Raw genomic sequence first — 27500 nt, 5'->3', positions numbered from 1 at the left:
CATTACACTCCATTCCAGTCATTACACTCCATTACACTCCATTCCAGCCATTACACTCCATTCCCGCCATTACACTCCATTCCAGTCATTACACTCCATTACACTCCATTCCAGCCATTAAACTCCATTCCAGCCATTACACTCCATTACACTCCATTCCAGCCATTACACTCCATTCCAGTCATTACACTTCATTACACTCCATTCCAGCCATTACACTCCATTCCAGCCATTACACTCCATTCCAGCCATTACACTCCATTCCAGCCATTATACTCCATTACACTCCATTCCAGCCATTACACTCCATTCCAGCCATTACACTCCATTCCAGACATTACACTCCATTACACTCCATTCCAGCCATTACACTCCATTCCAGCCATTGCACTCCATTACACTCCATTCCAGCCATTACACTCCATTCCAGCCATTACACTCCATTCCAGCCATTATACTCCATTACACTCCATTCCAGCCATTACACTCCATTACACTCCATTCCAGCCATTACACTCCATTCCAGCCATTACACTCCATTCCAGCCATTACACTCCATTACACTCCATTCCAACCATTACACTCCATTACACTCCATTCCAGACATTACACTCCATTACACTCCATTCCAGCCATTACACTCCATTCCAGCCGTTACACTCCATTACACTCCATTCCAGCCATTACACTCCATTACACTCCATTCCAGCCATTACACTCCATTCCAGCCATTACACTCCATTCCAGCCATTACACTCCATTACACTCAATTCCAGCCATTACACTCCATTCCAGCCATTACACTCCATTACACTCCATTCCAGCCATTACACTCCATTTCAGCCATTACACTCCATTCCAGCCATTACACTCCATTACACTCCATTCCAGCCATTACACTCCATTCCAGCCATTACACTCCATTCCAGCCATTACACTCCATTACACTCCATTCCAGCCATTACACTCCATTACACTCAATTCCAGCCATTACACTCCATTCCAGCCATTACACTCCATTACACTCCATTCCAGCCATTACACTCCATTACACTCCATTCCAGCCATTACACTCCATTACACTCCATTCCAGACATTACACTCCATTCCAGACATTACACTCCATTACACACCATTCCAGTCATTACACTCCATTCCAGTCATTACACTCCATTACACTCCATTCCAGCCATTAAACTCCATTCCAGCCATTACACTCCATTACACTCCATTCCAGCCATTACACTCCATTCCAGTCATTACACTTCATTACACTCCATTCCAGCCATTACACTCCATTCCAGCCATTACACTCCATTCCAGCCATTACACTCCATTCCAGCCATTATACTCCATTACACTCCATTCCAGCCATTACACTCCATTCCAGCCATTACACTCCATTCCAGACATTACACTCCATTACACTCCATTCCAGCCATTACACTCCATTCCAGCCATTGCACTCCATTACACTCCATTCCAGCCATTACACTCCATTCCAGCCATTACACTCCATTCCAGCCATTATACTCCATTACACTCCATTCCAGCCATTACACTCCATTACACTCCATTCCAGCCATTACACTCCATTCCAGCCATTACACTCCATTCCAGCCATTACACTCCATTACACTCCATTCCAACCATTACACTCCATTACACTCCATTCCAGACATTACACTCCATTACACTCCATTCCAGCCATTACACTCCATTCCAGCCGTTACACTCCATTACACTCCATTCCAGCCATTACACTCCATTACACTCCATTCCAGCCATTACACTCCATTCCAGCCATTACACTCCATTCCAGCCATTACACTCCATTACACTCAATTCCAGCCATTACACTCCATTCCAGCCATTACACTCCATTACACTCCATTCCAGCCATTACACTCCATTTCAGCCATTACACTCCATTCCAGCCATTACACTCCATTACACTCCATTCCAGCCATTACACTCCATTCCAGCCATTACACTCCATTCCAGCCATTACACTCCATTACACTCCATTCCAGCCATTACACTCCATTACACTCAATTCCAGCCATTACACTCCATTCCAGCCATTACACTCCATTACACTCCATTCCAGCCATTACACTCCATTACACTCCATTCCAGCCATTACACTCCATTACACTCCATTCCAGACATTACACTCCATTCCAGACATTACACTCCATTACACACCATTCCAGTCATTACACTCCATTCCAGCCATTACACTCCATTCCAGCCATTACACTCCATTACACTCCATTCCAGCCATTACACTCCATTCCAGCCATTACACTCCATTACACTCCATTCCAGCCATTACACTCCATTCCAGCCATTACACTCCATTACACTCCATTACACTCCATTCCGGCCATTACACTCCATTCCAGACATTACACTCCATTACACTCCATTCCAGTCATTACACTCCATTCCAGACATTACACTCCATTCCAGCCATTACACTCCATTACACTCCATTCCAACCATTACACTCCATTACAGCCATTACACTCCATTACACTCCATTCCAGACATTATTATGAGCCGTCCTCCCCTCAGCAGCCTCCACAGGGTCATCTAATACCTGGTAGAAAGTAAAGCAACAAAGGATATGGCCACGCCCGGACATAAAAACCTGACCGTAAAAGCCATTGTTCATACGTCTTCAAAGTTGTCAATGTGTGAAAACAGAATGTATAGATGGGGTGTCTCTGAACCACGTATGAGACTAGGAGTAGTGTGTTTACAACCATCTCTAACTGGCCCCCTTGTGTTGTCCTAGCCCATCCCCTCCGAGCCTAGCCCATCCCCTCCGAGCCCCTCCCCTCCGAGCCTAGCCCATCCCCTCCGAGCCCCTCCCCTCCGAGCCCCTCCCCTCCGAGCCTAGCCCATCCCCTCCGAGCCCCTCCCCTCCGAGCCCCTCCCCTCCGAGCCTAGCCCATCCCATCCCCTCCGAGCCTAGCCCATCCCCTCCGAGCCTAGCCCATCCCCTCCGAGCCTAGCCCATCCCCTCCGAGCCCCTCTCCTCCGAGCCTAGCCCATCCCCTCCGAGCCTAGCCCATCCCCTCCGAGCCCCTCCCCTCCGAGCCTAGCCCATCCCCTCCGAGCCTAGCCCATCCCCTCTGAGCCTAGCCCATCCCCTCCGAGCCTAGCCCATCCGAGCCTATGTTCTCCCAGCCCCTCCCCTCCGAGCCTATCTCCTCCCTGCCTCTCCCTTCCCAGCATAGCCCCCCCTCCCAGTCCCTCCAAACATCTCCCTGCCCCTCCCCTCCGAGCCTAGCCCATCCCATCCCCTCCCCTCCGAGCCTAGCCCATCCCCTCTGAGCCTAGCCCATCCCCTCCGAGCCCCTCCCCTCCGAGCCTATGTTCTCCCAGCCCCTCCCCTCCGAGCCTATCTCCTCCCTGCCTCTCCCTTCCCAGCATAGCCCCCCCTCCCAGTCCCTCCAAACATCTCCCTGCCCCTCCCCTCCGAGCCTAGCCCATCCCCTCCGAGCCTATCTCCTCCCTGCCTCTCCCTTCCCAGCATAGCCTCCCCTCCCAGTCCCTCCAAACATCTCCCTGCCCCTCCCTTCCAAGCCAAGCCCCTCCCCTTCCAGCCTGTTCCCTCCCCTCCCATCATAGGCCCTCCAAGCTTAGCCTCTCCCTTCCCAGCCTAGCCCCCTTTTGTCCTCAGGCACTAAATGTAGTACTTCCTGTGTGACTGGCTGTGGCCGTGCGGCCAGCGATCCTGTTCGCAGCAAACTTCCTACATTGCTTTGTTTTGTCAGGAAGTTATAAATGTAGAGCCAAGCCTCTCCTGCATTGTACCCAGTGTAAGCCTGGGTTGTATACGGCGTTTCACAGCCTTCTAAGCCATCAATGCAGCCAGGACCTGGCCACACATTTTTCAACCACACATTTCTGTCTGTCGGAGAACGAAACGGTCTGGACTAGCAAATATAGGATGCATCCCAAATGGTACCCTATTCCCTACATATATACACTGAGTGTACAAAGCATTGAAATCACAAAGGGGACATGAATGACTGTACGCTTGTATTGACTGTACGTTTGTTTATTTCATGTGTTACTCTGTGTTGTTGTATATTCCATGTGTAACTCTGTGTTGTTGTTTATTCCATGTGTTACTCTGTGTTGTTGTTTATTCCATGTGTTACTCTGTGTTGTTGTTTATTCCATGTGTTACTCTGTGTTGTTGTTTATTCCATGTGTAACTCTGTGTTGTTGTTTATTCCATGTGTTACTCTGTGTTGTTGTTTATTCCATGTGTTACTCTGTGTTGTTGTTTATTCCATGTGTTACTCTGTGTTGTTGTTTATTCCATGTGTTACTCTGTGTTGTTGTTTATTCCATGTGTTACTCTGTGTTGTTGTTTATTCCATGTGTTACTCTGTGTTGTTGTTTATTCCATGTGTTACTCTGTGTTGTTGTTTATTCCATGTGTTACTCTGTGTTGTTGTTTATTCCATGTGTTACTCTGTGTTGTTGTTTATTCCATGTGTAACTCTGTGTTGTTGTTTATTCCATGTGTTACTCTGTGTTGTTGTTTATTCCATGTGTTACTCTGTGTTGTTGTTTATTCCATGTGTTACTCTGTGTTGTTGTTTATTCCATGTGTTACTCTGTGTTGTTGTTTATTCCATGTGTTACTCTGTGTTGTTGTTTATTCCATGTGTTACTCTGTGTTGTTGTTTTTGTCGAACTGCTTTGCTTCATCTTGGCCAGGTGGCAGTTGTAAATTAGAACTTGTTCTCAACTAGCCTACCTGGTTAAATAAAGGTGTTCTCAACTAGCCTACCTGGTTAAATAAAGGTGTTCTCAACTAGCCTACCTGGTTAAATAAAGGTGTTCTCAACTAGTCTACCTGGTTAAATAAAGGTGTTCTCAACTAGCCTACCTGGTTAAATAAAGGTGTTCTCAACTAGCCTACCTGGTTAAATAAAGGTGTTCTCAACTAGCCTACCTGGTTAAATAAAGGTGTTCTCAACTAGCCTACCTGGTTAAATAAAGGTGTTCTCAACTAGCCTACCTGGTTAAATAAAGGTGTTCTCAACTAGCCTACCTGGTTAAATAAAGGTGTTCTCAACTAGCCTACCTGGTTAAATAAAGGTGTTCTCAACTAGCCTACCTGGTTAAATAAAGGTGTTCTCAACTAGCCTACCTGGTTAAATAAAGGTGAAATAATACATCTATAAATAAAAAATGAAGCAATGGTCACCACAGCCATTACCATCTCACATGGTGGATATGGGGGTAATTCCATCCCTTCTCAAAGTGAGGGAGGGTTTTGTTTTCAGAATAAAGTCCTGAAAAAAGTCAGTTGGTTCACTGGTTCTCATGTTACTCAGGTGAATGGACCTTACATGAGGACAGGTTAAGGGGTTTTCCCCTGCATTCAGCCCCAGTGGAGGAGGGGGGCACAATGAATGCTATTGTACAGGAGGCAACTCATATGTCTGGGACCAGAGTCGAGCACAGCCCAGTCCCACATTCACTGGAAGGTCATCTCACTGTGTGTGAACCTAGCGCCAGTGTGTGTGAACCTAGTGCCACTGTGTGTGTGTGTGTGTGTGTGTGTGTGTGTTTCCCTCCTACGTCTGGTTGGTTACAGGATCCTCTGAGGTTTCTTGTCCACCAAGGTCTCAATGGGCTCTAGGTTTTCAGTGGCTCTGGGTTTTCAGTGGCTCTAGGTTTTCAGTGGCTCTAGGTTTTCAGTGGCTCTAGGTTTTCATTGGCTCTAGGTTTTCAGTGGCTCTAGGTTTTCAGTGGCTCTAGGTTTTCAGGGGCTCTACGTTTTCAATGGAGCTACGTTTTCAGGGGCTCTAGGTTTTCAATGGAGCTACGTTTTCAGTGGCTCTATGTTTTCAATGGCTCTAGGTTTTCAGTGCCGCTAGGTTTTCAGTGGAGCTGGGTTTTCAGTGGCTCTAGATTTTCAGTGGTTCTAGGTTTTCAGAGACTAGATTTTCAGTGGAGCTGGGTTTTCAGCGGCTTTAGGTTTTCAGTGGCACTAGGTTTTCAGTGCCGCTAGGTTTTCAGTGGCACTAGGTTTTCAGTGGCACTAGGTTTTCAGTGGCACTAGGTTTTCAGTGGCACTAGGTTTTCAGTGCCGCTAGGTTTTCAGTGCCGCTAGGTTTTCAGTGCCGCTAGGTTTTCAGTGCCGCTAGGTTTTCAGTGCCGCTAGGTTTTCAGTGTGTAAAAATGGGCTTCAGCTTGGTACTGTTGTATTGCTCTGCCATGAGGTCCTGGCAGGCAGAAATCCATCATTGTTGAGGGAGATACTGACATCGTGGGGTAGTTGTACTATATACAGTTATGGGTTCTGGAATGATATGTTTCATTGGGCCGTATTTATAATCTATAGGACCAAGAGATTTTCCTTTTCAGGGCACATGGTCATGGTCTTATCTTTTACCAATCAGGGAAAACCTACCATCCCTGGGCGGAACTGCTGAGTCTGTGTTATTTCACGGGGTTAAATCAACTGAACTGCTGAGTCTGTCATTTCACAGGGTTTAAGGAACTCTTCCGGATTTTGGCAATGAAGAAGTTAGAGGTAGTTGCGTTAACTAGTGTTAGCAGATACACATAGACTTCCAGCCATTGCGCTAAAGCTAGTTAGCATTGGCTCACAAAACGACCTCAAGCTTCATTCGAACTGAACATAGAAAATTACAAATGGTATCCACCAGTTCATCTGTTCCAGGGATGGGCCATACCTGTCTAATAACATACACACACAACCCCCACCACTACCCAAAAAATCTGCACATGAGAACTACAAGCTGTCTCCTCATATCAACAGTGAGTCCAAACCAACACAGGCCTGTAACCCTCATCATGGCAGATCCCTATTACTGCAGGTCATAATTACTCACTGAAACCACAACATGAAACCTGTCTGGAACCAAACCGTGTTTTCAAGGCCGGAGGCCACACCATTTGATACAGTGAGAGAGAAGCCGATGTTATGATTCAATCTCTATTGGACCCAATGCCAGGGAAAGTGTTTGTCCAAACTGAAGACAACGCTTGAGTTGAGAAATCTAATCACCAACGCACTCTCACAACACTTAGCTGTCTTGTTTCGACCTTTACTGCCTTTGTTGATGTTACATTCTAAAACCAACATGCAAACTGGTAGAAATTATGTGTTTTCAAAGGCAAAACTGGTTGAAAATATGTATTTTCAAAGGCAAATATGGTTGATATGATAATTTAATTTCAACCAGTTTAGCCCACTGAATGGACTTGTACCTTTGACAAGCTCCAACCAACTGAGCTATCAGTACACCTGACCTCACTGCTATTTCAATCAATACATATAGCCCAAGCAGAAGTCAAACCCATAACCTTGGTCTATACAGCCCTAGTGGGATCACTACATACCAGACTCCAGGAGTCAAACCCATAACCTTGGTCTATACAGCCCATGTGGGATCATTACATACCAGACTCCTGGAGTCAAACCCATAACCTTGGTCTATGCAGCATCTTAGTGCAAGCAGGCGTCACAGTCCCTGGTTTGAATCCAGGCCGTATCACATCCAGCCGTGATTGGGAGTCCCATAGGGCGGCGCACAATTGTCCCAGCGTCGTCCAGGTTTGGCCGGGGTACGCCGCCATTGTAAATAAGAATTTGTTCTTAACTGACTTGCCTAGTTAAATAAAGGTAAAATAAAATGTGGATCACTACATACCAGACTCCAGGAGTCAAACCCATAACCTTGGTCTATGCAGCCCATGTGGGATCACTACATACCAGACTCCTGGAGTCAAACCCATAACCTTGGTCTATGCAGCCCATGTGGATCACTACAAACCAGACTCCAGGAGTCAAACCCATAACCTTGGTCTATGCAGCCCATGTGGATCACTACAAACCAGACTCCAGGAGTCAAACCCATAACCTTGGTCTATGCAGCCCATGTGGGATCATTACATACCAGACTCCAGGAGTCAAACCCATAACCTTGGTCTATACAGCCCGAGTGGGATCATTATATACCAGACTCCTGGAGTCAAACCCATAACCTTGGTCTATACAGCCCTAGTGGGATCATTATATACCAGACTCCTGGAGTCAAACCCATAACCTTGGTCTATACAGCCCGAGTGGGATCATTATATACCAGACTCTTGGACTCAAACCCATAACCTTGGTCTATACAGCCCATGTGGGATCATTACATACCAGACTCCAGGAGTCAAACCCATAACCTTGGTCTATACAGCCCATGTGGGATCATTACATACCAGACTCCTGGAGTCAAACCCATAACCTTGGTCTATACAGCCCATGTGGGATCATTACATACCAGACTCCAGGAGTCAAACCCATAACCTTGGTCTATGCAGCCCATGTGGGATCATTACATACCAGACTCCAGGAGTCAAACCCATAACCTTGGTCTATACAGCCCTAGTGGGATCATTATATACCAGACTCCTGGAGTCAAACCCATAACCTTGGTCTATACAGCCCGAGTGGGATCATTATATACCAGACTCCTGGAGTCAAACCCATAACCTTGGTCTATACAGCCCATGTGGGATCATTACATACCAGACTCCAGGAGTCAAACCCATAACCTTGGTCTATACAGCCCATGTGGGATCATTACATACCAGACTCCAGGAGTCAAACCCATAACCTTGGTCTATACAGCCCATGTGGGATCATTACATACCAGACTCCTGGAGTCAAACCCATAACCTTGGTCTATACAGCCCATGTGGGATCATTACATACCAGACTCCAGGAGTCAAACCCATAACCTTGGTCTATACAGCCCGAGTGGGATCATTATATACCAGACTCCAGGAGTCAAACCCATAACCTTGGTCTATACAGCCCATGTGGGATCATTATATACCTGACTCCTGCAGTGTTTAAAACAAAACCCTTGACAAAGACTCTATAATAATAATATTCAGGCCATGCGGACCTATGAGACTTTTTGGTGCCATGTGGGACAAACCCTACATGTTATACTAATCAGTCACATGTTATACTAATCAGTCATGTTATAATAATCAGTCACATGTTATCCTAATCAGTCATGTTATACTAATCAGTCATGTTATAATAATCAGTCACATGTTATACTAATCAGTCACATGTTATACTAATCAGTCATGTTATACTAATCAGTCACATGTTATACTAATCAGTCACATGTTATACTAATCAGTCACATGTTATTCTAATCAGTCACATGTTATTCTAATCAGGCACATGTTATACTATTATCTAATCAGTCACATGTTATACTAATCAGTCACATGTTATACTATTATCTAATCAGTCACATGTTATACTAATCAGTTACATGTTATTCTAATCAGTCACATGTTATACTAATCAGTCACATGTTATACTATTATCTAATCAGTCACATGTTATTCTAATCAGTTACATGTTATTCTAATCAGTTACATGTTATTCTAATCAGTCACATGTTATACTAATCAGTCACATGTTATACTAATCAGTCACATGTTATACTAATCAGTCACATGTTATACTAATCAGTCACATGTTATACTATTATCTAATCAGTCACATGTTATACTAATCAGTCACATGTTATACTAATCAGTCACATGTTATACTAATCAGTTACATGTTATACTAATCAGTCACATGTTATTCTAATCAGTTACATGTTATACTATTATCTAATCAGTCACATGTTATACTAATCAGTCACATGTTATACTAATCAGTCACATGTTATACTAATCAGTCACATGTTATACTAATCAGTCACATGTTATACTAATCAGTCATGTTATACTAATCAGTCACATGTTATCCTAATCAGTCACATGTTATTCTAATCAGTCACATGTTATACTAATCAGTCACATGTTATACTAATCAGTCACATGCTATTCTAATCAGTCATGTTATACTAATCAGTCACATGTTATACTATTATCTAATCAGTCACATGTTATTCTAATCAGTCACATGTTATACTAATCAGTCACATGTTATACTAATCAGTCACATGTTATTCTAATCAGTCACATGTTATACTAATCAGTCACATGTTATACTAATCAGTCACATGCTATTCTAATCAGTCATATGTTATTCTAATCAGTCACATTATACTAATCAGGTTTTTCTACCTGTCTCCTCTCTAACACTGCTCCTCCTGTCTGAGCTGGAGAAGGCAGCCTCCAGGTCCAGCCGTCCGAAGCGCAGGGCATATCCGTTCATCAGCTTCTTTGGTGAGAAGACTCCACTGCTGGCCGAGCCCCCGGAGGAGGAGCGCGCCCGGTGGCCTTTGACCTGGGCTGCCTTGTTAGTCCTCTCCAGAGACTTGGAGCGCCTCTCAGCCCGGGTCTCCAGGGCCCCAGCGTTCCTCAGACCCCTCTGGAGGTACAGGAGAGGCATGCTGGGAGAGAGTCGGGCGGAGTCGGGGTCTCCACCCAGCCATGCCCTGGTCCCCCCTAGCCTGAGCCCACGGAGCCCCTGCTCTCTCTGGGTGGTGGGGGTGGAGGGGCTGGTACCAGGGGTCGAAGTTGGAGATGAGGCATCTTCTCTGGGGCTGAGTGGGCTGAGACCTGGGCATGCAGGACTGTGCTCTGGTCCTTCCTCAAGGATGGACTCAGAGCTAGAGCCCAGGTTCATGGGATTCTGCAGGGCCTCCATGTAGGACTTCCGGAACAGTCTCCGGGTCTCGAAGGACACAGAGTCCCTGGCGTGGCGGGGCCGGCGAGGGTTGGGGTTACTGAGGTCAGTGTTGAACGACAGGGTCCTGGTCCTCTCTCTGGTCCCACCCTGGCCCTCTTCCCCCTCCCACTGGCCCTCCCCCGGACCACCACCACCCTCCCCAGCCAGCCTGTCTGTCTGTGGGCTGCAGGAGTGAGAGTCAGGAGCTGCTCTCAGGCTGTGGTTCTGGTTGTGGTTCTCCATCCGGTGAAGTCCCGGGTTGGGATCCTGTTGGGACCTGCTACTAGTGCTGCTGGGGTCCATTACATGTACCCGCCTGCTCAGGATAGCAGGCTCTGAGAAGGTAGAGTCTGCCCCCTGGGAGTGTAGTGATTCGTGGGAGCTGCGGTGGGAGTCCAGGGTCCCTGTGGATCCACTGGTACTGCAGGCGCTGAGCTGGCCACGGAAGCCCGTGCTGTCGCCCCGCGTCTGCATGATGGCGTCTGCCGTGCTGCTGACGAACAGAGGATTCACCACGTTCTTCCACGGCGTCCGGAACACGACGGTGCCGGTGGTGAGCAACCAGTTCTGCAGCGGATGGAGGTTGCGCTCGCGCGTCACATTCTGCAGGAAGTCAGCGGTGAAGACGCTGCCGTACATGCTCTCCGGGATGGGGATCTCTGCGATGGCCTGGCCACTGGCCGACAGACATTTTATGACCAGCTTGGCAGCCTTGCGGCCCAGAGGAACCACCTGTAGGTAGAAGTCTCCCTGCTTCAGACGGACCTTATGGAGCGGGGCGAGCTGTAAGACCACCTTCTCGTTGATGCAGAAGGGCCAACCCTCATGATAGAACAGCCGGCCGTGGAAACGCACCTGTAGAAGAAGACAATACTTTATTAACCCATACCAGACTGAAATGTGTCTTCTGCTGTATCCAACTCCTCTGATATACACGTACATACACTTTACAGATGTAAGCTCTTAATTTGTCACAGCAAAAGAATCCTGAAGCAGTAGGATTTGAAAGTTTAGCCCATAATGTTGCTTGATTGGTGGTTAGGCTATTAGCTGGCCAAAAGTAGGTTACATTTAAATTGCAATACTGTTAATATAATCATGTGTTAGTGTGGGTTTTTCAGCAAATGTAGGTAAATCAGGAAAATGATCAGCAACAAAAGAGTGATCAAATGATGACCCTACATCTGTAGATTATCTGGAGCAGTGGGAAACCACAGGGCTGCACCAGGTATAGAGAGATGGACAACAGATTAGAGAGACTGGAGCAGGGTGAAACCACAGGGCTGCACCAGGTATAGAGAGATGGACAACAGATTATAGAGACTGGAGCAGTGTGAAACCACAGGGCTGCACCAGGTATAGAGAGATGGACAACAGATTAGAGAGACTGGAGCAGTGTGAAACCACAGGGCTGCACCAGGTAGGGAGAGATGGACAACAGATTAGAGAGACTGGAGCAGTGTGAAACCACAGGGCTGCACCAGGTAGGGAGAGATGGAGTGCTAACTGTCTGAATCACCGTGTCTCCAGCCAGCCCAACCACTCACTGGACCCACATGATCACTTGGCTACGCATGCCTCTCTCTAATATCAGTATGCCTCATCCATTACTGTCCTGGTTAGTGATTACTGTCTTATTTCACTATAGAGCCTCTAGCCCTGCTCAATATTCCTTAACCAACCATGTTGTTCCACCTCCTACATATGCGATGACATCACCTGGTTTAAACGTCTCTAGAGACTATATCTCTCTCATCATTACTCAATGTCTAGGTTTACCTCCAAGGTACTCACATCCTACCTTACATTTGTCTGTACACTATGCCTTGAATCTATGCTATCGTGCCCAGAAACATGCTCCTTTTACTCTCTGTTCCGAATGTGCTAGACAGCGAGTTCGTATAGCCTTTAGCCAAACCCTTATCCTACTTCTCCTCTGTTCCTCTGGTGATGTAGAGGTTAATCCAGATCCTGCAGTGCCTAGCTCCATTCCCACTCCCCAGGTGCTCTCATTTGTTGACTTCTGTAACCGTAAAAGCCTTGGTTTCATGCATGTTAACATTAGAAGCCTCCTCCCTAATATTGTTTTACTCACTGCTTTAGCACACTCTGCCAACCCAGATGTCTTAGCCGTGTCTTCATCCAGGCTTAGGAAAACCACCAAAAACCCTGAAATCTCCATCCCCAACTATAACATTTTCCGCCAAGATAGAACTGACAAAGGGGGCGGTGTTGCAATCTACTGCAAAGATATTATGTCTTACAATCCAGGTCTGTACCCAAACAATTCAAGCTTCTACTTCTAAAAAAATCACCTTTCCAGAAACAAGTATCTCACCGTTGCCGCTTGCTATAGACCATAGGCCCCCAGCAGTGCCCTCATCACCATATGTGAATTGATTGCCCCCCATCTATCTTCTGAGCTCATGCTACTAGGTGACCTAAACTGGGACATGCTTAACACCCCGGCCATCCTTCAATCTAAGCTTGATGCCCTCAATCTCACACAAATTATCAATGAACCTACCAGGTACAACCCCAAATCCGTAAACACGGGCACCCTCATCCTAACTAACTCGCCCTCCAAATACACCTCTGTTGTTTTCAATCAAGATCTCAGCGATCCCTGCCTCATTGCCTGCATCCATAATGGGTCTGCAATCAAATGACCACTCCTCATCACTGTCAAACGCTCCCTAAAACACTTCTGCGAGCAGGCCTTTCTAATCGACCTGGCCGGGGTATCCTGGAATGACATTGACCTCATCCCGTCAGTAGAGAATGCCTGGTTATTCTTTAAAAGTGCCTTCCTCACCATCTTAAATAAGCATTCCATTCAAAAAATGTAGAACCAGGAACAGATATAGCCCTTGGTTCACTCCAGACCTGTCTGCCCTTGACCAGCACAAAAACATCCTGTGGTGTTCTGCATTAGCATCGAATAGCCCCGTGATATGCAACTTTTCAGGGAAGTTAGGAACAAAAATACACAAGCAGTTAGGAAAGCTAAGGCTAGCTTTTTCAAACAGAAATTTGCATCCTGTAGCACAAACTCCAAAAAGTTCTGGGACACTGTAAAGTCCATGGAGAATAAGAGAACCTCCTCCCAGCTGCCCACTGCTCTGAGGCTAGGACACACTGTCACCACCGATAAATCCACTATAATTGAGAATTTCAAGAAGCATTTCTCTACGGCTGGCCATGCTTTCCACCTGGCTACCCCTACCCCGGTCAACTGCCCAGCACCCTCCACAGCAACCCGCCCAAGCCCCCACCATTCCTCCTTCACCCAAATCCAGATAGCTGATGTTCTGAAAGAGCTGCAAAATCTGGACCCTTACAAATCACCTGGGCTAGACAATCTGGACCCTCTCTTTCTGCCGAAATTGTTGCAACCCCTATTACTAGCTTGTTCAACCTCTCTTTCGTATTGTCTGAGATTCCCAAAGATTGGAAAGTTGCCGCGGTCATCCCCCTCTTCAAAGGGGGTGACACTCTAGACCCAAACTGCTACAGACTTATATCTATCCTACCCTGCCTTTCTAAGGTCTTCGAAAGCCAAGATAACAAACAGATTACCAACCATTTCAAATCCCACCGTACCTTTTCCGTTATGCAATCTGGTTTCAGAGCTGGTCATGGGTGCACCTCAGCCACACTCAAGGTCCTAAACGATATCCTAACCGCCACTGATAAGAGACATTACTGTGCAGCCGTATTCATCGACCTGATCAAGGCTTTCGACTCTGTCAATCACCACATTCTTATTTGGCAGACTCGACAGCCTTGGTTTCTCAAATGATTGCCTCGCCTGGTTTACCAACTACTTATCTGATAGAGTTCAGTGTTTCAAATCGGAGGGCCTGTTGTCCGGACCTCTGGCAGTCTCTATGGGGGTGCCACAGGGTTCAATTCTTGGGCCGACTCTCTTTTCTGTACACATCAATGATCCACCTCTACGCAGACGACACCATTCTGTATACTTCTGGCACCTCTTTGGACACTGTGCTAACTAACCTCCAGACGAGCTTCAATGCCATACAACTCTCCTTCCGTGGCCTCCAACTGCTCTTAAATGCAAGTAAAACTAAATGCATGCTATTCAACCGGTCACTGCCAGCACCTGCCCGCTTGTCCAGCATCACTACTCTGGACGGCTCTGACTGAATATGTGGACAACTACAAATACCTAGGTTTCTGGTTGGACTGTAAACTCTCCTTCCAGACTCACATTAAGCATCTCCAATCCAAAATTAAATCTAGAATTGGCTTCCTATATCGCAACAAAGCCTTCTTCACTCATGCTTCCAAACATACCCCCGTAAAACTGACCATCCTACCGATCCTCGACTTCGGCGATGTCATCTATAAAATAGCCTCCAACACTCTACTCAACAAATTGGATGCAGTCTATCACAGTGCCATTCGTTTGTCACCAAAGCCCCATACACTACCTACCACTGCGACCTGTACGCTCTCGTTGGTTGGCCCTCGCTTCATACTCGTCACTAAACCCACTGGCTACAGGTTATCTACAAGTCTCTGCTAGGTAAAGCCCCGCCTTATCTCAGCTCGCTGGTCACCATAGCAGCACCTACTCGTAGCAAGCGCTCCAGCAGGTATATCTCACTGTTCACCCCAAAGCCAATTCCCCCTTTGGTCGCCTTTCCTTCCAGTTCTCTGCTGCCAATGACTGGAACGAACTGCAAAAATCACTGAAGCTGGAGACCCATATCTCCTTCACTAGCTTTAAGCACCAGCTGTCAGAGCAGCTCACAGATCACTGCACCTGTACATAGCCCATCTGTAAACAGCCCATCTATCTTCCTCATCCAAATACTGTATTTATTTATTTATCTTGGTCCTTTGTACTCCAGTATCTCTACTTGCACATTCATCTTCTGCACATCTACCATTCCAGTGTTTAATTGCTATATTGTAATTACTTCGCCACCATGGCCTATTTATTGCCTAACTCCCTTACCTCATTTGCACTCACTGTATATAGACTTTTTGTTTTCTTTTGTTCTACTGTATTATTGACTGTATGTTTTGAATATTCCATGTGTAACTCTGTGTTGTTGTATGTGTCGAACTGCTTTGCTTTATCTTGGCCAGGTTGCAGTTGCAAATGAGAACTTGTTCTCAACTAGTCTACCTGGTTAAATAAAGGTGAAATTTAAAAAAATTAAACATACACTTCACAGATGTAAGCTCTTAATTTGTCACAGCAAAATAATCCTGCAGCGACAGGATTTGAACATTTTAGTGTTTATTATTTTTTATTAAATTAGCAAAAACTTCTCATAACCTGTTTTTGGTATTTTGGTACATAACCTGTCATCATGGTATTGCTTGTAGATTGATGAGGATTTTTAAAAATCAATTTTAGAATAAGGCTGTAACGTAACCAAATGTGTAAAAAGTCCAGAGGTCTGAATACTTCCTGAATGCAGTGTAAATGGCTCAAACACACATTCCACTTTTAAAGAGAGGCACCCTCTTTTCATAGCACTTGAGTGAATCATCGTTCTCTTTTCAACGTCATTCCAAGGAGCTGATTCCTCAGAATCCTGGAGGCTAGCGAAACCTGCCCGTTCAGGCCCGGTTACTAAGCAACCACAACCCAAACTCCAAACTATGACACTGTCGTACAAAGAGCTCTTAACAGTAGAGAAACAGTACTCAGGGCTTGTGTCCCAAATGGCACTATATCGTACAGTGCACTGCTTTTGACCAGAGCCTTATAGTCAAAAGTAGTGCACTAAATAGGGAATAGGGCTCTGGTCTAAAGTAGTGCACTAAATAGGGAATAGGGCTCTGATCTAAAGTAGTGCACTAAATAGGGAATAGGGCTCTGATCTAAAGTAGTGCACTAAATAGGGAATAGGGCTCTGGTCTAAAGTAGTGCACTAAATAGGGAATAGGGCTCTGGTCTAAAGTAGTGCACTAAATAGGGAATAGGGCTCTGATCTAAAGTAGTGCACTAAATAGGGAATAGGGCTCTGGTCTAAAGTAGTGCACTAAATAGGGAATAGGGCTCTGGTCTAAAGTAGTGCACTAAATAGGGAATAGGGCTCTGGTCTAAAGTAGTGCACTAAATAGGGAATAGTGTGCCGTTTTTTGTCTATTTCCCATTGGCTTAACTGCTGTAAAAGTGAAGGAAAAGCATTGAAAAAGCCAGCGTTGCCTGCCGACTGATCATATTGCTGTTGACACAAAGCCTCTCACGCACGGGGAGTTTTTCTCAGTGGCTAACCAGGCTTAGATAGCGAGGTAAAACTATGAGGCTATGAGTGGCTATGAGGCTATCCATCACAGTGTAATCACAGCAGATGAACACAGACGACTAGGCTGTGTGGCTATGAGGCTATCCATCACAGTGTAATCACAGCAGATGAACACAGAGGAATAGGCTGTGTGACTATGAGGCTATCCATCAGAGTGTAATCACAGCAGATGAATACAGAGGAATAAGGTTTCAGGGCCTTTGGTCATGGAGACATGGAGCCCTCTCTAACCCACAGCAATTAAAGCTGCTGGGAGAGCCAGGGTTAGATTACAACCTGGACCCCTGAGCCCAGGGATGGTAGCTAGGCTCTCAGGCAGACCACAGTTTCCTCTCTGTTTCGGTCTCTTTTCAGAGAAGGAGGGCCGGGGGTGTGTCCCAAATGACATCCTATTCCCCATACACTACTTTTGATCTGGTAGTGCATTATGTAGGCCATAAGGTGCGATTTGGGGCTCAACCTCTGTCTCCTTCCAGAGTTTTCTCTCTGTTTCTGTGTGGCTCCAGAGCTGCATGGCTTTCTGTCTGATTTCTATGAACAATGATCCATTCTGTCTCACTCTGTTGTTCCCCCTCACCCTCTCAGCAGAGGTATTTCACACTCATCTCTCTCTCTCTCTCTCTCTCTCTCTCTCTCTCTCTCTCTCTCTCTCTCTCTCTCTCTCTCTCTCTCTCTCTCTCTCTCTCTCTCTCTCTCTCTCTCTCTCTCTCTCTCTCTCTCTCTCTCTCTCTCTCTCTCTCTCTCTCTCTCTCTCTCTCTCTCTCTCTCTCTCTCTCTCTCTCTCTCTCTCTCTCTCTCTCTCTCTCTCTCTCTCTCTCTCTACCACCCCTCCACTCACACAAGTCTCTTGCTGGATGCTCTGCAGGATCCTCTTGGCAGGAAGTAAGAAGTCGATGAGGCATCGGAGTCCGTCCCCACGGTACTGTCTCTCCACCACGCTGAACAGCTGCCACAGGACGGTGGACGCGGTGGCACTGAATGGAGGGTACAGCGCAGACAGGGTGCTCTGGATACAACTGTCCAGAGACTCCGAGTCCTGTAGGGGCAGAGGAGAGGAGGGGAGAGGTAGATTAGATACAGTCCTTTCTGGGGAGAGGAGAGGAGGAGAGGAGTAGGAGAGGAGGAGAGGAGTGGAGAGGTGGATTAGATACAGTCCTGCCTGGGGAGAGGAGAGGAGGGGAGAGGTGGATTAGATACAGTCCTTTCTGGGCAGAGGAGAGGAGGAGAGAGGTGGATTAGATACAGTCCTTTATGGGGAGAGGAGAGGAGGAGAGGAGTAGGAGAGGAGGAGAGGAGTGGAGAGGTGGATTAGATACAGTCCTGCCTGGGGAGAGGAGAGGAGGAGAGAGGTGGATTAGATACAGTCCTTCCTGGGCAGAGGAGAGGAGGAGAGAGGTGGATTAGATACAGTCCTTTATGGGGAGAGGAGAGGAGGAGAGGAGTAGGAGAGGAGGAGAGGAGGGGAGAGGTGGATTAGATGCAGTCCTTTCTGGGCAGAGGAGAGGAGGAGAGAGGTGGATTAGATATAGTCCTTTATGGGGAGAGGAGAGGAGTAGGAGAGGAGGAGAGGAGGGGAGAGGAGAGGTGGATTAGATACAGTCCTGCCTGGGGAGAGGAGAGGAGGGGAGAGGTGGATTAGATACAGTCCTTTCTGGGGAGAGGAGAGGAGGAGAGGAGTAGGAGAGGAGAGGTGGATTAGATACAGTCCTGTCTGGGCAGAGGAGAGGAGGGGAGAGGTGGATTAGATACAGTCCTGCCTGGGGAGAGGAGAGGAGGGGAGGAGTAGAGGAGAGGAGGAGAGGAGGAGGAGAGGAAGAAAGAGGAGAGGAGGAGAGAGGAGAGGAGAGGAGTGGAGAGGTGGATTAGATACAGTCCTGCCTGGGAAGAGGAGAGGAGGAGAGGAGTAGAGGAGAGGAGGAGAGGAGGAGGAGAGGAGGAAAGAGGAGAGGAGGAGAGAGGAGAGGAGGAGGAGGAGAGGAGGAAAGAGGAGAGGAGGAAAGAGGAGAGGAGGATTAGATACAGTCCTGCCTGGGGAGAGGAGAGGAGGAGAGGAGTAGGAGAGGAGGAGGAGTTGGGGAAAGAGGAGAGGAGGAGGAAGACAGAGGAGAAGTTACAGAGCAGACAGGGGCTCTGGATACAACTGTCCACGGATGTCAAATGGATGTCACATGGCTAAAGAGAGAAGGGGGGAAGATATATATATATATATATAGAGAGAGAGAGAGGGAGAAACAGAGAGAGTTTTTACAAATATAGTTAGTTCACCTGTCCCCTTCATGATGTAATGATGAAGCTCATAGATCAGCCGTTGGTAATGAACATGTGCAGACATTGGCAGGTTTTATCTAAGCTACTGTACGTATGAAAAGTGTTCCTTGCTTGAGGCCAACATTCAGCATAAAGACTTCTTATATAACGTGTGCACACCCACAGTGCACACCCACAGTGAAAACACTTTGGCACAACACTGAGATATTGTCGTCACTGACCTTATCATGGTACAAAAATCCCGACGCTTATAATAAATCCTGCAATACCCTCAGACGAACCATCAAACAGGCAAAGCGTCAATACAGGACTAAGATGGAATCCTACTACACCGGCTCTGATGCTCGTCGGATGTGGCAGGGCTTGCAAACTATTTACAGAATACAAAGGGAGACCCAGCCGCGAGCTGCCCAGTAACACGAGCCTACCAGATGAGCTAAATGCTTTTTATGCTTGCTTCAAGGCAAGCAACACTGAAGCATGCATGAGAGCACCAGCTGTTCAGGACGACTGTGTGATCACGCTCTCCGTAGCCGATGTCAACAAGACCTTTAAATGGGTCAACATTCACAAAGCCGTGGGGCCAGACGGATTACCAGGACGTGTACTGAAAGCATGCACAGACCAACTGGCAAGAGTCTTCACTGACATTTTCAACCTCTCCCTGACCCAGTCTGTAACACCTACATGTTTCAAACAGACCACCATAATCCCTGTGCCCAAGAAAGCGAAGGTAACCTGCCTAAATTATTACTGCCTCGTAGCACTCACGTCGGTAGCATTTCCACAAGCATTTCGCTACACTCGCATTAACATCTACTAACCATGTGTATGTGACCAATTCAATTTGATTTGGTAGCCATGAAGTGCTTTGGAAGGCTGGTCATGGCTCACATCAACACCATCATGCCGGAAACCCTAGACCCACTCCAATTCACATACCACCCCAACAGATCAACAGATGACTCAATCTCAATCGCACTCCACACTTTCCCACCTGGACAAAAGGAATACCTATGTGAGAATGCTGTTCATTGACTACAGCTCAGCGTTCAACACCATAGTGCCCACAAAGCTCATCACTAAGCTAAGGACCTTGGGACTAAACACCTCCTACGACTGTGTGGCTAAGCACGACTCCAACACCATCATTAAGTTTGCTGACGACACAACAGTGGCCTGATCACCGACAACAACGAGACAGCCTATGCTAAGGAGGTCAGGCTCCTGGCAGTTTGGTGCCAACAACTGCTCCCTCAATGTGAGCAAGACAAAGGAGCTGATCGTGGACTACAGGAAAAGGAGAGCCGAACAGGCCCCCATTCACATTGACGGGGCTGTAGTGGAGCGGGTCGAGAGTTTCAAGGTCCTTGGTGTCCACATCACCAACAAACTATCATGGTCCAAACACACCAAGACAGTTGTGAAGAGGGCACGACAACACCTTTTCCCCCCCAGGAGACTGAAAAGGTTTGGCATGGGTCCCCAGATCTTCAAAAAGTTATACAGCTGCACCATTGAGAGCATGGTTGCATCACCGCCTGGTATGGCAACTGCTCAGTATCTGACCGTAAGGCGCTACAGAGGGTAATGATAGCCTCCACATTGACTCGGTACCGGTACCCCCTGTATATAGCCTCCACATTGATTCAGTACCGGTACCCCCTGTATATAGCCTCCACATTGACTCTGTACCAGTACCCCCTGTATATAGCCTCCACATTGACTCGGTACCGGTACCCCCTGTATATAGCCTCCACATTGACTCTGTACCGGTACCCCCTGTATATACCCTCCACATTGACTCGGTACCGGTACCCCCTGTATATAGCCTCCACATTGACTCTGTACCGGTACCCCCTGTATATAGCCTCCACATTGACTCGGTACCGGTACCCCCTAAATATTTTATTAACTCTATTTCTTGAACTACATTGTTCATTTACTCTCAACCTGCTCAGTTTTCCACCACTAAACACCAGAATATGGACTGGAACAGCAGAACCAGGATATGGACTGGAACAGCAGAACCAGTTTACCTGCTTTTACACCACTAAACACCAGAATATGGACTGGAACAGCAGAACCAGAATATGGACTGGAACAGCAGAACCAGTTTACCTGCTTTTACACCACTAAACACCAGAATATGGACTGGAACAGCAGAACCAGAATATGGACTGGAACAGCAGAACCAGTTTACCTGCTTTTACACCACTAAACACCAGAATATGGACTGGAACAGCAGAACCAGAATATGGACTGGAACAGCAGAACCAGAATATGGACTGGAACAGCAGAACCAGAATATGGACTGGAACAGCAGAACCAGTTTACCTGCTTTTACACCCCTAAACACCAGAATATGGACTGGAACAGCAGAACCAGAATATGGACTGGAACAGCAGAACCAGTTTACCTGCTTTTACACCACTAAACACCAGAATATGGACTGGAACAGCAGAACCATGATATTGACTGAAACAGCAGAACCAGAATATGGACTGGAACAGCAGAACCAGTTTACCTGCTTTTACACCACTAAACACCAGAATATGGACTGGAACAGCAGAACCATGATATTGACTGAAACAGCAGAACCAGAATATGGACTGGAACAGCAGAACCAGTTTACCTGCTTTTACACCACTAAACACCAGAATATGGACTGGAACAGCAGAACCATGATATTGACTGAAACAGCAGAACCATGATATTGACTGAAACAGCAGAACCATGATATTGACTGAAACAGCAGAACCATGATATTGACTGGAACAGCAGAACCATGATATTGACTGGAACAGCAGAACCAGAATATGGACTGGAACAGCAGAACCAGTTTACTTGCTTTTACACCACTAAACACCAGAATATGGACTGGAACAGCAGAACCAGAATATGGACTGGAACAGCAGAACCAGTTTACCTGCTTTTACACCCCTAAACACCAGAATATGGACTGGAACAGCAGAACCAGAATATGGACTGGAACAGCAGAACCAGTTTACCTGCTTTTACACCACTAAACACCAGAATATGGACTGGAACAGCAGAACCATGATATTGACTGAAACAGCAGAACCAGAATATGGACTGGAACAGCAGAACCAGTTTACCTGCTTTTACACCACTAAACACCAGAATATGGACTGGAACAGCAGAACCATGATATTGACTGAAACAGCAGAACCAGAATATGGACTGGAACAGCAGAACCAGTTTACCTGCTTTTACACCACTAAACACCAGAATATGGACTGGAACAGCAGAACCATGATATTGACTGAAACAGCAGAACCATGATATTGACTGAAACAGCAGAACCATGATATTGACTGAAACAGCAGAACCATGATATTGACTGGAACAGCAGAACCATGATATTGACTGGAACAGCAGAACCATGATATTGACTGGAACAGCAGAACCATGATATTGACTGGAACAGCAGAACCATGATATTGACTGGAACAGCAGAACCATGATATTGACTGGAACAGCAGAACCATGATATGGACTGGAACAGCAGAACCATGATATGGACTGGAACAGCAGAACCATGATATTGACTGGAACAGCAGAACCATGATATGGACTGGAACAGCAGAACCAGAATATGGACTGGAACAGCAGAACCATGATATTGACTGGAACAGCAGAACCATGATATTGACTGGAACAGCAGAACCAGAATATGGACTGAAACAGTAGAACCAGAATATGGACTGGAACAGCAGAACCAGAATATGGACTGGAACAGCAGAACCAGAATATGGACTGGAACAGCAGAACCAGAATATGGACTGGAACAGCAGAACCAGAATATGGACTGGAACAGCAGAACCATGATTTGACTGAAACAGCAGAACCACTCTATTTTTAAAGGAATAGTTTCACCATATTAAAATGTTCAGTTCCCCTTAACAGGTCGTTTTAGAACCTGTTTAACTAATAACTAGTCATTTCCAGAAATGACTTTGTCAAAGCAACACAATAATGAGGTGAAGATCTTCCTAGAAGTCACAGAGGGAACGCTTCTACAGGTCTTTATTTACAGTATATAGAAACATCTGGTTTATAGAATTATCCATGTGGTCAAGTCACAGAGGGAACTCTTCTACAGGTCTTTATTTACAGTATATAGAAACATCTGGTTTATAGAATTGTCCATGTGGTCAAGTCACAGAGGGAACACTTCTACAGGTCTTTATTTACAGTATATAGAAACATCTGGTTTATAGAATTGTCCATGTGGTCAAGTCACAGAGGGAACACTTCTACAGGTCTTTATTTACAGTATATAGAAACATCTGGTTTATAGAATTATCCATGCGGTCAAGTCACAGAGGGAACACTTCTACAGGTCTTTATTTACAGTATATAGAAACATCTGGTTTATAGAATTGTCCATGTGGTCAAGTCACAGAGGGAACACTTCTACAGGTCTTTATTTACAGTATATAGAAACATCTGGTTTATAGAATTGTCCATGTGGTCAAGTCACAGAGGGAACACTTCTACAGGTCTTTATTTACAGTATATAGAAACATCTGGTTTATAGAATTGTCCATGTGGTCAAGTCACAGAGGGAACACTTCTACAGGTCTTTATTTACAGTATATAGAAACATCTGGTTTATAGAATTGTCCATGTGGTCAAGTCACAGAGGGAACACTTCTACAGGTCTTTATTTACAGCACATATGTCAGAGTCAAGGCCCGCGGGCCACATCCGGCCCGCAAGAAGGTTTTTTACGGCCCCTGGGATGATCTTGATTTATTATTAGAACCGGCCCGCAGCAAGCCGGCAGCCCGCAGATCTTTTACACGCACCAATACTACATTTCCCACAATGCAAAGGTGACGCACCGAGCAGTAGGCTGCTTCATTTCAATATTTATTGGCACAGCAGTCGTCAGCATCACAGTAAAATTAACTTTCAGATACCCATCAAAAATGGCAAAACGGAAGGTGGATACTGAGAACCGGGGGTTTCAAACAAGGTGGGAGTCGGAGTATATGTTCACGAAGGTAGCTGGAAAACCTGTGTGTCTTCTGTGTGGAGAAAGTGTGGCGGTACTGAAAGAGTATAATCTGAGACGACATTATGAAACGAAACACGCGGACAAAAACAAGAATATGGACATGGAACAAAGGCTACAAAAGGCAGAGGAATTAAAACGAAGCCTCAAATCTCGAAAGGCTCTGTTCAAAAAAGCCAAATCACAAGGCCAGGCTGCTGTCAAGGCCAGTTTTATTTTGGCAGAAGAGATCGCTAAATCAGCCCGGCCATTTACGGAGGGGGATTTCATCAAAAACTGCATGATTAAAGTTTGTGACGAAGTTTGCCCAGAAAAAAGGCAACTCTTTTTAAATGTGAGTCTGAGCAGAAACACCATTGCCGAGAGAGTAGACCAGTTGTCCATCAATCTAAAAGAGCAGCTTGTGAAAAAGGGAAAAGATTTTATTGCATATTCCTTGGCTGTGGATGAGAGCACCGACATTTCTGACATTGCCCAGTTGTCAATTTTCATCCGCGGAGTGGACTCCAACCTAAGCGTGACAGAGGAGTTTTTGGCTTTACGTCCTATGCATGGCACAACTACGGGGCATGATTTGTATGAAGAGGTGTCAAGATGTGTAAATGAGATGGAGCTGCCTTGGGAAAAACTCGTGGGTTTGACAACCGACGGAGCACCTGCGATGTGTGGACACAGGAGCGGACTGGTGGCGAAGATACGGGAAAAGATGCAAGAGGAAAACGCGACAGGTGAGCTGACAGCTTATCATTGTATCATACACCAGGAAGCGTTGTGCGGTAAAGCCTTGAAAATGGAGCATGTAATGAGCATCATCACGCGCACAGTTAACTTTATCAGAGCCAAAGGTTTGAATCACCGCCAGTTCAAGGCATTTCTGACGGAGTTAGAAACGGAGCATGGTGATTTGCCTTATCACACAGAGGTGCGATGGCTAAGCCAGGGAAAGGTGCTTCAAAGATGTTTCGAGCTTCGTGAGGAGATTTGTCTGTTCTTGGACAGCAAAGGGAAAGACACAACACAACTCCGAGACGAAATGTTTCTGTGTGAAATGGCTTTTCTGTGTGACATTACGAGTCATCTGAATGCAATAAACTTGCAGCTGCAGGGTCGGGATCGTGTCATCTCTGATATGTACAGTACAGTGAAGGCATTTAAAACCAAACTGACTCTGTGGGAGACGCAGATGCGGAAAGAAAATTTGAGCCACTTTCCCAGCTGCCAGACCATGAAAGAGAAGCTCTCTACCAGTGCGTTCCCGAGCACACAGTTGGCTGATAAAATAGGTATGCTTGCCGCTGACTTTCGACGCCGATTTGCTGACTTTGAAGCACAAAAAAGCAGGTTGGAACTGCTCGGTAACCCATTTGCTGTTGACGTGGAAAGCTCACCACCAAACCTCCAAATGGAGTTGATTGACCTCCAATGCAATGATGCACTGAGGGCAAAATATGCGGCAGTGGGTGCTGCGGAGTTCGCCCGTTTCCTCCCCGGCACAATGCCCCAGCTGCGCATCCAGGCTGCTCAAACGTTGTCTATGTTTGGCAGCACATACCTGTGTGAACAACTGTTTTCTTTGATGAACCTGAACAAAACATCACACAGAAGTCGACTTACTGCTGAACACCTCCACTCAATTCTGAGGATTTCTTCAGCTCAGAGCCTTACCCCGAACATTGATGAACTTGTGGAAAAGATGGGACACCACCAAGTATCACCCTCAACCTCAAACAAGTGAACATTACTGTGCAATCACATATTTAGAGTTTTTACTCAGTTCAAGTTTAAAAGTTAAAATTTAATATTTGTTTTCACTGCATGTTACTTCTCCTTAAACAAAGTGTTGTTTTTGATTAATAGATTTTTGCACTTTATTTTTTTGTATTTCAATCCAATTATATTTTAAAAATATTTCAGTTGAGTGGATGATAGAAAATTGCTATTATTGTTTTTTCTTTGAAGTAAATTTAGCCCACTTTTGCTAAAATAGAAAATATAGTCTACTGATGGTGCCTTGAATACCGGTTTCTTTCATTTAATGTTCATGTTATGGGGATATTTATATAAAGGAAATTTGTCTTTTGTGTCTGTTGAAAATTAAAGATTACTGACAGAGCCATAAGAAAATATTGCTTTATTTATCTGATCATATTGTAATATATTTGTTAGGTTTTCAGTAGGTTCAATTAGGTTCACTAGACTATATGCGTCATTTAAAAATTTTTCAATGAACATTCGAACAGTCCGGCCCTCGTCTTGTAGCTGATTTTTTTATTTGGCCCTCCGTCCATTTGACTTTGACACCCCTGATTTACAGTATATAGAAACATCTGGTTTATAGAACTGTCCATGTGGTCTACAGTATAATAAAGGGAACTTCATTTAATATAACAGGCTTTTAAAAATGCAATATTTGTGCACAATATCTACTTTAAATAACAAAGGGACACAAAAGGCATTCATTTAGTGGAATAACCCTTAAAACAGCATAACAGAGAGAGTGTCCCTGTCATGTTTCTGTTTGGGTTGTGGGACCTGAGAGCTGTGACATACACACACACACCCACCCAGCCACCCTCTAACTCTCCAGGAAGTCAGTAGGTCGCAGGACACATCCTGCGTGATGGCCTTTCCATTAGAGACAGGGGAAACATCTGGACGGGTGACGTCATGGACAGAGGAGAGTGGACACAAACCCCCGGCCTGGAAAGTCCAGTCTCTCTCTACCCTGGTCATCTCGCTCAGCATCGTGTCTGTAGAGCTTTTCTCTAATGAGGAGCCAGGGGATGTAATGGTATAATGTAACCTAAACCACTAGCAACAATAATGTTGCTGCTAACTACACCTGACCCTGTGACACCAGGGACCTGTAACAGCTCAGTAGTGTTGACTTGTCACTGTAAAGTCAGCCACGTGACCAGAGGAAAGGGTGTATAAAGACATGACCAGAGGAAAGGGTGTATAAAGACACATGACCAGAGGAAAGGGTGTATAAAGACATGACCAGAGGAAAGGGTGTATAAAGACACATGACCAGAGGAAAGGGTGTATAAAGACACATGACCAGAGGAAAGGGTGTATAAAGACATGACCAGAGGAAAGGGTGTATAAAGACATGACCAGAGGAAAGGGTGTATAAAGACATGACCAGAGGAAAGGGTGTATAAAGACACATGACCAGAGGAAAGGGTGTATA

General features: G+C 45.8%; 1 protein-coding gene across 1 annotated transcript in view; it reads right to left on the bottom strand.

Annotated features, from left to right (window-relative positions):
* The window catches only part of plekhg4b (pleckstrin homology domain containing, family G (with RhoGef domain) member 4B), an 85593-nt gene that overhangs the window by 47406 nt on the left and 10687 nt on the right, over positions 1 to 27500 (bottom strand). Inside the window, exons 2-3 of the mRNA XM_090186994.1 lie at positions 17834 to 18031; positions 10159 to 11560 (exon numbers count right to left, since the gene is read on the bottom strand). Coding sequence (XP_090043120.1) covers positions 10159 to 11560; positions 17834 to 18031 — 1600 coding nt within the window. The remainder of the gene's footprint in view (positions 1 to 10158; positions 11561 to 17833; positions 18032 to 27500) is intronic.

Source organism: Oncorhynchus mykiss, chromosome 2 (assembly GCF_057628025.1).
Source record: "Oncorhynchus mykiss isolate SJ-2025 chromosome 2, ASM5762802v1, whole genome shotgun sequence".
Lineage (NCBI taxonomy): Eukaryota > Metazoa > Chordata > Actinopteri > Salmoniformes > Salmonidae > Oncorhynchus > Oncorhynchus mykiss.
The sequence above is the reverse complement of the archived record's forward strand: the minus strand, read 5'-3'. Positions and strand labels throughout refer to the sequence as shown.